General features: G+C 40.8%; 2 protein-coding genes and 1 long non-coding RNA gene across 11 annotated transcripts in view; 2 read left to right on the top strand and 1 right to left on the bottom strand.

Annotated features, from left to right (window-relative positions):
* Positions 1–15,311, top strand: part of LOC146401763 (uncharacterized) — a 909,931-nt gene that overhangs the window by 47,130 nt on the left and 847,490 nt on the right. The gene's annotated exons all lie outside the window — the stretch shown is intronic.
* Positions 4,120–8,810, top strand: EMC4 (ER membrane protein complex subunit 4). 2 transcript variants are annotated; one of them, NM_001243441.1, is made up of 5 exons: positions 4,120–4,328; positions 4,648–4,762; positions 7,140–7,293; positions 7,825–7,985; positions 8,232–8,810. In NM_001243441.1, exons 1-5 carry the CDS (start codon positions 4,243–4,245, stop codon positions 8,265–8,267), a joined length of 552 nt encoding a protein of 183 aa, NP_001230370.1. In that variant the 5' UTR covers positions 4,120–4,242; the 3' UTR covers positions 8,268–8,810. The 2 variants fall into 2 exon arrangements, with proteins under 2 accessions (NP_001230370.1, XP_084822330.1); XM_084966204.1 differs by having other exon boundaries at positions 4,146–4,328; positions 4,648–4,770.
* Positions 8,476–15,311, bottom strand: part of SLC12A6 (solute carrier family 12 member 6) — a 101,575-nt gene continuing 94,739 nt past the window's right edge. For all 8 annotated transcript variants that reach the window (XM_084969356.1, XM_021099331.2, XM_084969353.1 and 5 more), the window contains 5 exons: positions 14,320–14,451; positions 13,630–13,737; positions 13,253–13,437; positions 12,715–12,848; positions 8,476–11,557 (listed from right to left, as the gene is read on the bottom strand). In XM_084969356.1, coding sequence (XP_084825482.1) covers positions 11,466–11,557; positions 12,715–12,848; positions 13,253–13,437; positions 13,630–13,737; positions 14,320–14,451 — 651 coding nt within the window. In that variant the 3' untranslated portion in view covers positions 8,476–11,465. The remainder of the gene's footprint in view (positions 11,558–12,714; positions 12,849–13,252; positions 13,438–13,629; positions 13,738–14,319; positions 14,452–15,311) is intronic.

The raw sequence follows: 15,311 nt of genomic DNA, 5'->3' as shown, positions 1-15,311 counted from the left end.
TCAAAAACTAATGATTGTTTGCTTACTTTGCGTAACTGCAAACCTTCTTATTTTAGAGCAACTAGCAAGGTAGTCACGTACCAAAAGAAAAAAAAATTTTTTTTTCACTAAAAGGGTTCGAAAATGCAAACAGACAAAATGGAGGAAAACACTCTAGGTCAGTGGTACTCAGTCCTTGCTGCAAAGCACAATCACCTGGAGAGCCATTAGAAAACAAACAAACAAACAAACAAACAAAAAAACAAAAAAACCCAAACCAAACTGATCTCTGTACCACCCTAAGCAAATGAATTAGAATCTCTGGAGATATCTCTGAGGCATCAGTATTTTTTAAGGGCTCCCATGGTGAGTCTCCTTTGAATCTAAGACAGAACCACTATGCTTCTAGGTTTAGAATCATGTCATATAATTAATAACGTTTATACTTTTCTAATCTGAAAGTGGTACCTGGGAATTCCCTTGTGGCATAATGGGTTAAGTATCCAGGGCTGTCACTGCAGCGGGCCTGGGTCATTGCTATGATCCCTGGCCTGGGAACTCTCACATGCCACAGGCCAAAAAAAAAAAAAAAATAGAAACAATTTATTTTAAAAACAAAAAAAGCTGTACCTGTGCAAAGCAGAGAATTAGGAAAAGTATGGGAAAGCACAATTTTAAAAAAGGAACCATGGGAGTTCCTGTCATGGCTCAGCGGAAAAGAACCTGACTAGCATCCACAAGGACGCAGGTTTGATCCCTGGCCTCGCTCAGTGGGTTAAGGATCCTGAATTGCCATGAGCTGTGGTGTAGGCCACAGATGTGGCTTAGATCCTGCATTGCTGTGGCTGTGGCATAGGTCGGCAGCTGTAGCTCCGATTGGACCCCTCCCCTGGTAATTTCCATATGCTGCAGGTGCGGCCCTAAAAAGGGGGTGGAAGGGTCATCTGCTATATGATCTTTATTTTATAGATGGAGAAATGAAGGCTAAGCGAGTTCCTAACTCTTTTAGGAGTTCATTTGGAGTTAGGATTAGAATATAGTTTTCCTATATTTTTCTTGCAAAACACATTTTTGTGCAAAAATTTAGATCCTCAAAAGTTTAATTCCAATCTACAACTCCACTTCCATAAAGGATCTATTATTTCTAATGATATCCTAACGATCTTTAAAAAAACATTGATCAGAGCTTTAAAGAGTTATCTTCTTGAATTCTAGCACATATAAATCATGTTACCCCCAGTGTTCTATGAAACACTGATTCCACTGGACATTAACGGACGTAATAGGGAAAAAAAAGAGACACTTCTTATTCAGGTAGATTGGGAAACAAAATGAAAGGAAATTCTCTGCTTAATCATTTCTTTTCTTGTGGGTTTTTTTGTTTTTTTTTTTTTTTTTTTTTTTTTTTGTCTTTTAGGGCTGAAGGTGCAGCATATGGAAGTTTCCAAGCTAGGGGTCGAACTGGAGCTGCAGCGGTCAGCCTACACTGGCCTACACTCATTGCAACTGGGGATCTAAGCCACGTCTACCATCTACACCATAGCTCATGGAAATAACAATCCTTAACCCAATGATAGAGGCAAGGGATCAAACCCATATCCTCTTGGATACTAGTCGGGTTCGTTTCTGCTGAGCCACAAAGAGAACCACCATTTCTTGTGGTTTTAATGCTATTTCACTAACTGCACTGAGAGTCTCTGGAATGTACAAGCAGAATACAATATGCAATATTTCCCAAACTTATTTGACCTTGAGACGTTTCCTCAGTTCAGTCCCCAAATCTTCAATTTCTTTGGGACATATTTTAACAACCCTATAAAGATTCCTACAATAAAGGGATAAAAGACCTGGAGTAGCCTACTAAAGCCAAAGAAACTGAATTATAGTTTAAAAAAATTTTGAATTGATTACCCTGTTTTATACATTCTTTATTACCTATTTTACATAGTAGTATGCATATGTCAATCCCAACTAATCTATTCAATGCTGTGTAATAACCTATATGGTAAAAGAATCTGAAAAGGAATGTATATACATATGTGTATAAGTGACTTTGTCGCATACCTGAAACTAACACAACTTTGTAAGTCAACTATACTCCAATAAAATTTAAATTTACGTCAAATAGGGGAGTATTTTAAAAGGGAAGGAATATATAATTTGAATGACTGGCAATGTTCTTTTTAAAGACTTCCTTTAAAATTTATTAAAGTAGCATAACAAGAATAGCTTGGAAACCAGACAAAACTGCATGGAAATCATCACCCAGATTAAGATACATAACTTTTTTTTTTTCCTTTTTGGCCACCCTGCAGCATATGGAGTTCCCAGCTAGGGATTAGATCAGAACAATAGCTGTGACCTTAGCTGCAGCAGCTGCAATGCCGGATCCTAAACCCATTGTGCCAGACCGGGGATTGAACCTGCATCCAAGCACTCACAAAACACCATAGATCCCATCGTGCCACAGCAGGAACTCCACAATATATAACATTTTTAATGCATTCCCTTCTGGTTTTCACATTTTATTTTACATAAATGTAATTAATGATAGTATATCCAGTTTTGTATTATATTTACTTTCAATTAATTTACTCACATTCACTAAACATTTGTTCAGTACTTTATATGTACAAGGCGATAGGTTGTAGAATCAAAGAAAATTAATATGCAGCTTCTACCCTCAAGCAATTTGGGGTAGAAGTGCATGTGTGTGTGTAAAGATTAAGTGCTCAGGGTCTGTCAACAAACAATGCAATGTGTTATGAGACAGGAAGATAAAAGCACAGCTATTCTGTAAAAGGACCAGGGAATGGCCTTGGGCATACAGGTCTGAGTCCCAGAGACAAATACCAGGCTTGCTGGTATAAAAAATTAACTTTATGGGAGTTCCCTTTGTGGCTCAGCAGTTAACGAACCTGACTAGGACCCTTGAGGATTGGGGTTCGATCCCTGGCCTTGCCCAGTGAGCTGGGGTGTAGGTTGCAGACGGAGCTTGGATCCTTCGTTGCTGTAGCTGTGGTGTACTCAGACATTTACAGCTCCGATTCAACCCCTAGCCTGGGAACTTCCATTTGCTGCATGTGTGGCACTAAGGAAAAAAAAAATTAACTTTATCTCTACACCTAGTGACTAGATACTAGTTTATCTAGCATAACCAGTTGCCATAAGAGGAGAAGCTCAACTATAAATTTAAACCGTATCTACTCTGGTGCTTTCCTGCAGAAAATTCTCATGCATTTTTCCCCCTCACAGAAGCAGTCTATTCCTGCTGATAACCTGCTGATCAAAGAAGTTTGATGATAAATAAATTAAATAAGAAAAATTTTTAAAAATTTCATAAAAAGCTTAAAAAAAGTTTGATGATTTCTGGAAATTATCAGTGATCATGAGACAATCCCTCCCTTTTGTTCATAAATGCATCTTGCCCCTTCTACTCAGGGAGCTGGCACTTTTTTCCCCCCATCTTCTCTCTGTGCACAAGCTATCTACTCTAATAAAAAGTTCTGCTTGACAAAGAGCGGCCAGAAAAGAAAACAAAAACAAAAAACATGCATAATCTTTGATCCAGCAATTTACCCATCTAGGAATTTAAGGAAATAAGAAAAGATGTACAAGGAAGTTCGCCGCAACATTGGTTATAAAAGGGGGAAAAACAGTAAAAGAGACCACCATAATCTGGAACCCAAGAGCCTTAACATGTGCCTACACTGCCTCCTAGGTTTTGTGCAAAACAGGGATAAAACGATCTACCTCGCAAGGTTACTAAGATAATTAAATGAAATAATAAACACAAAGGTCCAGGACATTCAACACACAGAAGCCACTAAATAACTGGCTCAGGGTCAAACAATCAGTGGGAAAACCAGGATTTAAACAGAGATTTGAATCTTCGTGATCCCGGGAGCAGGCGGGCGCTCCATAGGTTTTCTTGGATTCCACCCTTAAGGCAGTCAGTGTGGACTTTCCCTCTAACCCATAAAGCGCACCTCAGAGGTCAGGGGACACCTAGTAGAGCTCTTCAGAAAGGTAGGAAGGCACATTAGAAAGCTTTAGTATCTGCCCATTTTCCTCCTCGCATCTCTGCTGCTCCAAGCGCTCTCTACGATCGGCCCGGACAAATTCCGTGGAGGAAATGACGTATATACGTACGCGCCGGAAGTGGTGCAAAAGCGGGCCCTAGCAGCCGCAGACGCAGTGGGCCTGAGCCCCGGCTCGGTTTCAGAGTTGGAAGCTTTGCAGCTTTGGTAGGCGACCGCTGTTATGACGGCCCAGGGGAGCTTGGTGGCTAACCGAGGCCGGCGCTTCAAGTGGGCGATTGAGCTGAGCGGTCCTGGAGGAGGCAGCAGGTGAGGAGCCTGGGCAAAGCTCGACATCAGAGCCTTCACCCCAGAACAGGACCTGAGCCCCCGGGCACAACTCTGATGGATGGCGCAAAGATAATTCTTGGGGAGGTCGCGGCTTCTCTGCCGTGGAGGTTTCTGTGTCCGAAGCATGCTTTTGTCATTCTTCCCAATAGATGAAGGTTCTGAGGAGCCCACAAGAGGGCTTGGTGTAATCTGGGTGGATACATCTGAGAATATTTATTCCTGAGATTAGAACAGGAAATGAATGTGGGGTATGAAGTGTACGAGGCTGTGGCCTTAATTTTTTTATTTTGGTCTCCAGGGGCCGAAGTGACCGGGGCGGTGGCCAGGGAGACTCGCTGTACCCCGTTGGTTACTTGGACAAGCAAGTGCCTGATACCAGCGTGCAAGAGACAGACCGGATCCTAGTGGAGAAGGTACAGAGGTATAGATGTCATCATAGTCCTTGGGCCAGTCCTGACGTACACACCCACCTCCCTTCCCAGGCAGCATATTAATATCTTACTGCAGATGGCTAGCCAGAATATCTGGTAGCTAAACTGCTGGAGGTTGGTGTTATATTGGTTGACGTATCAGCCTCAAAAGTGCTCAATAACTGGAAAAATTAAAAAACATATAATAGGTTGATAATGAATTGGTTATGTGTTCCAGTTGAAGTCTTTTTTTTTTTTTTTTTTGCCTTTTCCTAGGCCCGCTTCCGCGGCATATGGAGATTCCCAGGCTAGGGGGTCTAACCAGAGCTGAAGCCGCCGACCCACCCACAGCAACGCCAGATCCGAGCCACGTGCAACGTGGGATCCTTAACCCACTGAGCGAGGCCAGGGATCGAACTCGCAACCTCATGATTCCTAGTCGGATCCGTTAACCTCTGAGACAGGACGGGAACTTCTAGTTGAAGTCGTCTTTTCTATTTTAGTTCCCCGATACCACACAACCAATTTGTCAGGTTAGTCTGTTTGTTTTACCTTTAAAATAGATTAGAAATCTTACTTCTTACTGCTTTAATCTGCCATCTCTTGAGCTAAGCGACTTCATCACCTACTACTTTACCTGTTGTTCACGCCTCTAGTCAGAATGGCCTCCTTGCTGATTCTTAAATATGCCAGGTGAGCTTCTATTCCAGGCTTTTTGTACTTGTTCTTCACCTTCCCTGGAATACTCTTCCTCCAGATACCAGTATGACTTGCTGTCTCAACTCAGATGTTACCTTCTCAGTGAATTCTACTCTCATGGCATTCTCGATCTTATTTTCTTACTTTGTGTTTCTCCTGTCATTCATATATGTGATATAGGTTACTTATTACCTTTTTTTTTTTTTTCCCCCCACTTTGTAACTTCCACGAGAGCAAAATTTTGTCTTCCAAGTCCCTAGAACTGTGCCTGGCACTTCCTTTTCTCTCAGGCTTAATATTGCTCAATATTAAATAATCTTTGTTTCATGAAATGTAGTGATTTTTCACAACATGAAAGGACAGAGTTATGTCAGTGATTTTCTTGAATTTCCTATCATTTTTCATCTTGGTACATCAAAGTATAATGTAAATAATACATGATAGTAAGGTATTATTAAAATGGCTTGATTTGGGGGGTTCCCAATGTGGCTCCATGGTAACAAACCCGACTAATATCCATGAGGATGTGGGTTCAATCCCTGGCCCCTTCCAGTGGGTTAAGGATCCGTTGTTGCTACGGTATAGGTAACACATGTGGCTTGGATCCTGCATTGCTATGGCTGGGGCATAAACTGATAGCTGTAGCTCCAATTCAACCCCTAGCCTAGGAACTTTCATATGCCGCACCTATGGATCTAAAAAGAAAAAAAAAGAAGAAAATGGCCTGGTTTTAAAGGTAGGTTATTATAAAATATTTATTTTAGAACAGTTGTTATATGGATTTGATATTTAAACTCCCAGATAAATGATCTGTGTAAATAACACATTAGGAAACTATTTACAGATATGGCCATTTATTCTTTTATGTGAATAAACTCAGTGATATATTATTCTTTTTATATAGCTAGATTTACTTTGTTGCTATTTTGTTCAGGGTTTTTCTTTTAGGTTCATGAGTGATATTGGTCTGTAGACTTTTCTCATAATGTCTTTGTCAGGTTTTGGTATTTATGAGGTCCCATATATGGTAATGGGTTAATTTTTTTTATTATTTGAAAGAGTAAGTTTGGCTTTATTTTTCCCTCAAATATTTAGAATTTGCCAGGGGACACCATCTTGGCTTAATTACAGAGTTTCTTAAAGTTACAAAACTATTCAAATTTCCACTTTTGTAGAGTTCTCATTGTGGCTCAGTGGTAACAAACACCACTAGCATCCATGAGGTTTCAGGTTTTATCTCTGGTCTTGCTCAGTGGGTTAAGGATCCTGCATTGCCCTAAGCTGTGGTGTAGGTCGCAGACAAGGCACGGATCCCACATTGTTGTGGCTGTGCAGCTACAGCTCTCATTTGACCCCTAGCCTGGGAACTTCCATATGCCGAAGGTGTAGCCCTAAAAAGCAAAAAACAGACAAACAAAAACCCCAAAGCAGGGAATCTTTTCTTTGGCTAAAGTCATGGGGGAAAATAACATCTGGGGAAACCTAGAGGGAAGAACAAAATGTGAGGACACCTTATCTTTAGTGGAAGAGTGAGCTTCCTGTGGCAATGTGGGAGAAGGGCAGAGGTAGTAGAACTGAGGCAGCTCAGTCAGAAGCACAGACTTAGGAATTGTTTACCTGTAACGTTAGTGATATGATAGATGTGGAAATAATGATCAGAGGTTAAAATTGTTTGTTTTAGCGCTGCTGGGACATCGCCCTGGGTCCCCTCAAACAGATTCCCATGAACCTCTTCATCATGTACATGGCAGGCAATACCATCTCCATCTTCCCTACTATGATGGTGTGTATGATGGCTTGGCGACCTATTCAGGCACTTATGGCCATTTCAGCCAGTAAGTACTCTTAAAATAATAACCCTTCCTCTAAGCTTTATGAATTAAAGGCAAGGAGTTCCTGCTGTGGTGCAGTGGGTATATGATCTAGCTTATCTCTGTGGCGTTGCTGGTTCAATCCCCAGCCCGGTGCAGTGGGTTAAGGATCCGGTGTTGCTGCAGCTCTGGTATAGGTCGCAGCTGGGGCTTGGATTTGATCCCTGGCCTGGGAACTTCCATATGCTGTAAGTGTGGCTGAAAAACGGAAGAAAAAAAAAAAAAAGAATCAAAGGCAGATTCTTGGGTAAACCCATCCTGGACATCTTTGGCACAGCTCCCTATTGGCTAGTTGCAGTGGAAGTGTGTGCAGGGTGGTGGTGGCATGGAGGGGAAAATGATGCTCTCCGTGGTTTTTGTTCACCTTTAATGTTTCTATTTGCCATGTTACTATGGGACTGTCTGTATTATTTATATTATTTTAATATATGGCCTGATTCATGTTGGGGGGAAATAAGTTGTTTTGGTTTTTGACACTTTCTATTACCCCAACAGCTTTCAAGATGCTAGAAAGTTCAAGCCAGAAGTTTCTTCAGGGTTTGGTGTACCTCATTGGGAACCTTATGGGTCTGGCATTGGCTGTGTATAAGTGCCAGTCAATGGGACTGTTGCCTACACATGCATCAGATTGGTTAGCCTTCATTGAGCCCCCTGAGGTAAGCCAAAGGGGAAATTAAATTTGGGACAGGTGTGCAGTAAATAAATAGCTGACGCACTTGGTGGGGAATCAAGAGTTGGTGTTAAAGTTCATTTCTTAAGAAATAAGATCCATTAGGAGTTTGAAAGTTGTTATTTTTTGAGGATAAAGCAAATAGAGCTTGTGATAAAGTATTAAATACTTAATTCAGGAAGTTATTTCAACACTCATTCACCACTCACCTGTGCACTTTTTCTTGTTTCAGAGGATGGAGTTCAGTGGTGGAGGACTGCTTTTGTGAACCTGAGAAAACAGCATGTGGTGCTATGTATTTGGATCTCATTTACAACCTTCTTTATGCCCAGTGGCTCCTCCTCAGCATACTAACCCTTAACATTATCACTTGCTGAAAAGAACCCAAAGTTGTCTTTTCTCTCTGGTGAGGAGACAAAGCCTAGAAAGACAATGTGTACATATCAGTACAAATACAAAGAAACTATACCACAACCTTGACTGAAAATAATGTAGAAAACTTTATTTATGTTTCCAGTATAGAGCAAAACAACAAATAAACCCATAACTATGTAAACAAAAGAATGGTTGCTGCCAAATCAAGAACCACAGCAGCGTCTCCTTTTAATAAATTAAATGGTTGAGAACAATGCTTTTTTAAAAAGTTGCGCAAGTTTCCTTTAAATCTATCCTCCTCAATATTTCACTTCTATTTAACACAAGCTGGGATGTAAAAATTCTATTGGAGATACTTGTGGAAGATGTGAGAAACTAATGCTGGATTCAGATTATACATGATGAAAAGAAAAATAAATCTGACAAATAGAGCACATTACCGTGTAATTGCTACTTTAATATGCACAAAAAATGGATTTTTAACACATTTGGGGGAATGAGGATTGGCGGAATCATTGGGGTCACAGGATTCTGAGGCAATGGAAGATATAAAATAGTGATCTTTCCCCTGCCAAGAGGAACCTGGCACCTGTCAAACAGATGCTGCAATTCAAACTTAAGCTTTTAAGATAGCTATAAAAGGCAGAGGGCCAGCAGCTGGAGAATGAATATTGTCATAACCTGCCCTGGTAAAGTCATAGCTGAGACTCAAAAGCTGGATCTCATTCAAAAGGCAGGAGGAGGTCTTTCTCTTCCTTCTTGAAACAAAAGCCCCTTCCCCTAAGGTGCATTCTCATCACGTTTTCGGTATTGCTTTACTTGCAGTGATTACAAGAGACAAGACATTCTGCAGACAAACAACATAAGCAACACATAGACATGAAATGCCCTAGACAGAGATGAGTATATATCTGGCCTAATAACCACTTCCCCATGTAACAGTGATTGTGTTTTAGGGGCTGAAGTAGGGGCTATATTAGTAGCCACTAATTCCCTTATCCCTTTAAAGGATTCTTAAAGAGCTTCAGCCACAAAAAGCTCTTCTAAAACTAAGCTTATTTTCTGCCCGTTTTTTTCTATATGGGAAAAAAAATACATATCTATATCTATCTATCTTGCTTTGGCCAGAGGGTGTGTGTAAAAGTAAATTAATTCCTGGGTAGGCTGACCTTTACAGCATGGGGGTCTTCAATAGCATGGGCTTTGGGGGGAACTGTTCCACTACTGTGGGACTCAAACTAAGCAATGGAGTGTTGCGGTGAGTTGTAAACAATGCTTCTACCCTCTGCAGGAAGCAGCAGAAAAAAAACTTAGAAGATCTTGACTGTTTTGCTACCTGACTGGGCCTGGATGTTGAAAGAAGAGCAAAGGGAGTAAAATCAAAACGACTCAATTTCTTAAGCCATGTGGAAGGGTTCTTCTCTTCTGTCCATAAGGATCAGATGAATAGTCTGCAGGCTATGAAGCAGGACAGCTTGCTCCATATCCTGTTGGTAATCAAAGAACAGCACTATTTATCACTAATAAAATGAAATACAAAAGCAGTCTTGAAGATAGATAGGTAAGATAGTTTCTCTAAATATCCTATCCTGTGAAATGAAAATTTCACATATATGAAACTACCATTCAGTCACACAGGGTAGTTTCCCTATGCTTGAATGCCAGGTGTTTTGTGATCATTAAGTTACCAAATAAAAAGCTAAGCTTGCACAAGCATTTCCTTGACACATTTAGAGCTTTATGAAAACAAAACATAGCATAAGACTGCTGGCTTGGAAAATCTCTTAAGATCCAAATTTCTGCAGTCAAATAAAATTGAAAGGAAAAAAATGCTCATATTTTAAGCACTGAGGTCCATGCCTCAAGTCTTCACTATGGCTTGGGAATGAATCCACAGGTTTCTTAATGAAAAAAATTTCTTGAATTAGGCCAATGCCTACTGTATGCCACTTTAGTGAAGTAGGTAGGAAGAGTAGCAGCAGCCCAGTACTTTGGCACTAAGGAAGAGTATGGCTCTAAACTCTGAATTCCACCGCTGGATTCCCCCTTTGAAGGATAGTTCAAAGGTTTCAGGGAAGGATTTTAGCCAGTCTTCCTAGTGTTTGTTCCTGTGATTTTGATTTGTGCCTGTAACCCAGAGGGCATAAAAGGGAGAAGGAAAGGAGAATATATTGGTCAATATGCATCATCATCTATATTTCTTCTATATTTCTGTTAAGCCTGTATATTCTACCCATGTCAAAAGGTAACCACAGACTGTATTTTATGTAAATCTTGATAGCTATCTTTTGGAGCTCCCTTAGTTTGGCCATTTAAAAAGAACCTTAAAGAAATAATTTTTACTCCACCTTTTAAAAAACAATTTCCTTGGTAACAGTGCCTGCACTACAATCATAACCACAGAATGGATTCTGAGAAACCAATAGCTGAAATACACAACACAGTATAAGTACATAAACATATTTTGGGGGTAATCTTGTTTTGGAGGAAGTAGAGGCTGCAGTTTCACGTTTCAGTTTTTCTATATTAGTACCCTAATACAAAATTAGAGTCCTGAAGAGCCATGGATGCACTAATGAAATTTTTCATCTTGGCTCGCCATCATTATCTCAAGATGTTAGATCTCCATGTATTTGGCCAAGAATTCTTTAAAATACAAGGCTGTGTCTCTGTCTTAACCCCATGGTATTATCACTGAATCTTGACTTCTGAGATTCATCTTTAATGTTAGATGTGTACTTGCCTTTGTCTTCAGTTAAATTTCTAGCATCCCATTTGCCAATTCACTTTACTGGGTTAGTAGGCTAACTCTAACTTGCCTTCAACTGGTACAGGAATGGCTTTTAGGAACTGAGAATTGCTCTGATGTTGAGGGAATATCTGCTTTAAGGACAGCAGGTCATGGTAGCAAAGAGCAGATCTAGTACTTTTCTGCACAAGTACTTCAGGCTCAGCTCATTAAGAGTTCAGCATGATGTATACAGAACATAGGTCTCTAGTTGATGCGACTGGCAGGAAAGAGCTGGCACTTCCGTGGAGGATGGAAGCCTTTCTGGAAAGGTGAGGCCAAGCAGAGTCATTCAGGAGTAGGTTATGAATAAATGGTGATCACTTCACTGCCACCACCTCGGACAAGAAGGACTCGCTCTAGTCCCTCGGTAAGCACTTCTAGGAACTCCATGTCTTCAGAGTTTGTCAAGGAGACAAACAGGCAGAAGAAGAGCACACTTTACAACCTGGCATCATGAAAATCTGTTTATCTGACTACATAGCTCAACATGTTTAATTATATATACTCAGAGGTGGAGAAGTCTGAACCCTGGATTCAATTTAATTCTATGAAGTAATCTAGGGATCTAGTCTCTTTGCATAAATAAGACTCCCATTTGTTAGATTTTTTTCCTAAATGTTATTTAAAAATGGGGGGAACCCACAAGTAATGTTATTACTACATAGCAAGTAAGCCAAAAAGAAGAAAAACCCACAACAGGGAACCCTGTAAGGTTCCTGGAAAGAATTCAAATAATTTCCAAGCAAAGCTGCTCAAGTTAAGATTTTTCAGCCAGTTTGTTCTCTTTCTTTCTTTTCTTTTTTTTTTTTTTTTTTTGGCTTTGTGGCTTTTCTAGGGCCGCTCCCATGACATATGGAGGTTCCCAGGCTAGGGGTCTAATTGGAGTTGTAGCGCCGGCCTATACCACAGCCACAGCAACACAGGATCTGAGCCGTGTCTGCAACCTACACCACAGCTCACGGCAACACTGGATCCTTAACCCACTGAGCAAGGCCAGGGATTGAACCTGCAACCTCATGGTTCCTAGTTGGATTCATTAACCACTGAGCCATGATGGGAACTCCCCTCTTTTTTTCTTTTTCTTTATCCTCTTCCTTAATGGCACTGGTGGGAAGGGACCAGTTTTTATGCCACTGCAGTGCTGAGGAGTTTCCCTAAAAACAATGCTGGAATTTAGGGTATGAGGAAGAACCCTTATCTTTTCCCCTCAGTTAGAGGAGGTTCCATTTCAGCTGCTTTCCCCTAACTCCATCCAAAAGAGGCTTTGAAAAGTGGGCAGAGCCTGGAAAGGAGAAAGGATGTGGGTGTTCCATCCCCATACCACCTAAAAGGTCTCTTTAGGGTTCAGAGAGAACATATTAACACCCAACACCCCCAAAGGAGAGTAATCACACTACTTAGTAAGAATCCTTGTCTGAGACTTTTAACAGTTCTCCCTCAGCGAGAGAGGAAGTCACAGACAATGACTTTTACAGTTACTTGTGTCTCATCTAAGACACAGGCTAAGATTTTCCCTACTGGTAGTTCCTACTGCTCTTGGAAAGGATACAGTTTTCATCACCCTCAGGGTTTCGGGGTGGCCCGGGCATATTCAACAACACCAGCTTTGCTTCGTGAGACTTGTTAACTATAACCTCATTGAGCTTCACAGCTGTATGCATCCGCCTCACGTTGGACTGGTCTCTGGAAGGGGAGTATGAGGGGGGAAAAAACAGGTGGTAAAGGAAAAAAAAGAAAACACAAACAAAGAACACAACCAAAAAAACCCTAGGCATATCATCAGTTTTTTAAAAACATGAAATACAGAGCTTTTCTTGCTTTATGAATAATGTAATGAGCAAATGATTGCCTTATAATATTGATATTGTGTGTTTTCTCATTCTATATTTCCTTGTTTCATACCAGGAAAACAGGTATGGACAGGATGGTCAGCTTGTGTACATGCTAACTGGCAGTTGATATGAACAGGCAAACAAGAAAAAGATGGGTGGATCAGGGGTGACATGAACAGATTCTGTGTACCCAGGCAAAGTCATGTCTGTGGCACTAACTATGTAAGTGATAAGCTTGTGAACTGGAGAACTTACGGACGCATGTTAAGCAGGTCCTGGAATCCTTCCATTGACTTGGCCTTCTGCCCCCGGGATGCCATGTACTTGTCTTTCGTCCAAGTCATGTGCACCTTCTCCTGATAGGTTTCTGTCTCATCGTCCTCATCAGAGCCAATGCTGGTCAATCGTAGCATCGAGTTCCGATCTTTCACCAGCTGTGCCTGAGGAAGGCCCAACACAGCTATGACTCTATAACCAATTTTCTCTCATGCTTCATCTTTAATTATTGTGAAATGTGGTTATAGTAGAAGAACTAATAAGGAAGAATCTGTCTCGCTTTGAGAACATACCATCATCCCTTTCAGTGACAGACTTCACAGGGTCAGCGTTAGATTGATGCAGCAAAGTCTCACCTCTCTATCCCGCTCTGTCTTGGACAGTCGCATGTGCCGGAGCATCTGGGACCTCTGCTCCATCATCAAGGTGCGCTCATAAGTATAAGCTGATATGTCACTGTCATGCTGCCGCAGATTATCACGCAGGGTGGGCAATAAGCACAAAGGAGAAAGAACCATACATTTTCATTTTCATTCACTAAACTAAACCAGAGAAAGTATCACAACATTAACCTCGGTTTCAGTTTTTGTTCAGTCACTGAACTACATAAATACAATACTGTAGATTGAATCCAGAAGCCTGGAGTCTTTTCCACAATCTATTACATATGTGTTACTCTGAAACATAAACTCTAGTCTTTTTGTTTTGTTTAATACTGCCAGATTATTAAAAAAAAAAAAAAGCTATGTGTGGTTTTACGAAGAATACATGAATTTAAACTTAATAAAACTTTATCAAGCAGACACGAATCTGGCAGAAAATTAAGTGCTATGTAACCAACAAGACAGCAGAAATTAAAAAACAGCACCAAATCCATATCACATACACATTGCACTTATCTATATTAATATATTAGAGTTTTGTTGGAACGAAGGGAATAATCCACATTTGTAGTTGAAGAGACTCCCAAACCTGAAGAGGTTCTAGAAGGACAGGGTGGGACAGGGGAAGGGTAATCTCTCTGATCTTAAACTCAGCTCTCTCACCATCTCTACCACTTCCACCTCTGCCTCAATGCGAAGGTGATAGAGGAAGGTGGCCAGGTCCTTCTTCATCTGAATACTGTTGTCTTCTAGTTGGGCTACTGTGAAGATCCGTATGCTGCATTTTCGCCACACCTGAGAAGGCACCGTATGTACAGGGAAATTAAATACAAGAAGGCAAAAAAGGAATTATTCCTTAAAACAAACGGCATTTTTACCTTGTACAAACTTATATAGTATTAGGGTATTTGTTCCTAAATTCTTTTTTTTTTTTTTTTTTTTTTTTTTTTGGTTTTTAGGGCTGCACTTGCAGCATATGAAGGTTCCCAGGCTAGGGGTCGAATCAGAGCTATAGCCATCGGCCCATGCCACAGCCACAGCAACTTGGGATCCGAGCTACATCTGCGACCTACATCACAGCTCACAGCAACGCCGGATCCCCAACCCACTGAGTAAGGCCAAGGATTGAACCCGCAACCTCATGGTTCCTAGTCGGATTCGTTTCCACTGCGCCATGACGGCAACTCCTGTTCCTAAATTCTTACTTGCTGTATTATTATACTAGGTCAAAAGCTTGACTAGGAAACACCTTTAATACACTTTAAAGGAATTCTTATTTCATAAACAGTAAAACAACTGGCAAAAAGGAAAAGATGGCGCATGATACATTAAGAAGGTGCTGTGTTCAGACAGCACACTGACGACACCGTGCAAACTATAGCATTTACATACTTTAAACTTCTGTAAGATACAGACCCTCTCAGGTTTCCAGTATTTAAGTGATTTTGGTGTTCCCCCGACCCAAGGACATGTTCACTTGTTAATGTTTTTTCCAAGGGCTTATATGGAGCTGTATTATTTTGCTGAATTTCCCTTAGAGATAGGTAGGTACCAACTACAAAGAAACCTGTTTCTCATAAAGGTGAAACTGGGATCATGGGAGAACCAAGAGTAATACCCAACTCTCCTGCTATGGAATAAAAAAGGATCTTCTA

This window comes from Sus scrofa, chromosome 7 (genome assembly GCF_054392235.1).
Source record: "Sus scrofa isolate SSC_HxYL_T2T_F1_AM1 chromosome 7, Sscrofa_HxYL_maternal_Yorkshire_Landrace_v2.0, whole genome shotgun sequence".
Classification (NCBI taxonomy): domain Eukaryota; kingdom Metazoa; phylum Chordata; class Mammalia; order Artiodactyla; family Suidae; genus Sus; species Sus scrofa.
The sequence above is the reverse complement of the archived record's forward strand: the minus strand, read 5'-3'. Positions and strand labels throughout refer to the sequence as shown.

Coding starts and splice junctions, on each gene's coding strand:
- EMC4 (NM_001243441.1), top strand. CDS start 4,243: ATGACGGCCCAGGGGAGCTTGGTGGCTAACCGAGGCCGGCGCTTCAAG. Junction 4,329..4,647: donor GGTCCTGGAGGAGGCAGCAG/GTGAGGAGCCTG, acceptor TTTGGTCTCCAG/GGGCCGAAGTGACCGGGGCG. Junction 7,294..7,824: donor ACTTATGGCCATTTCAGCCA/GTAAGTACTCTT, acceptor TTACCCCAACAG/CTTTCAAGATGCTAGAAAGT.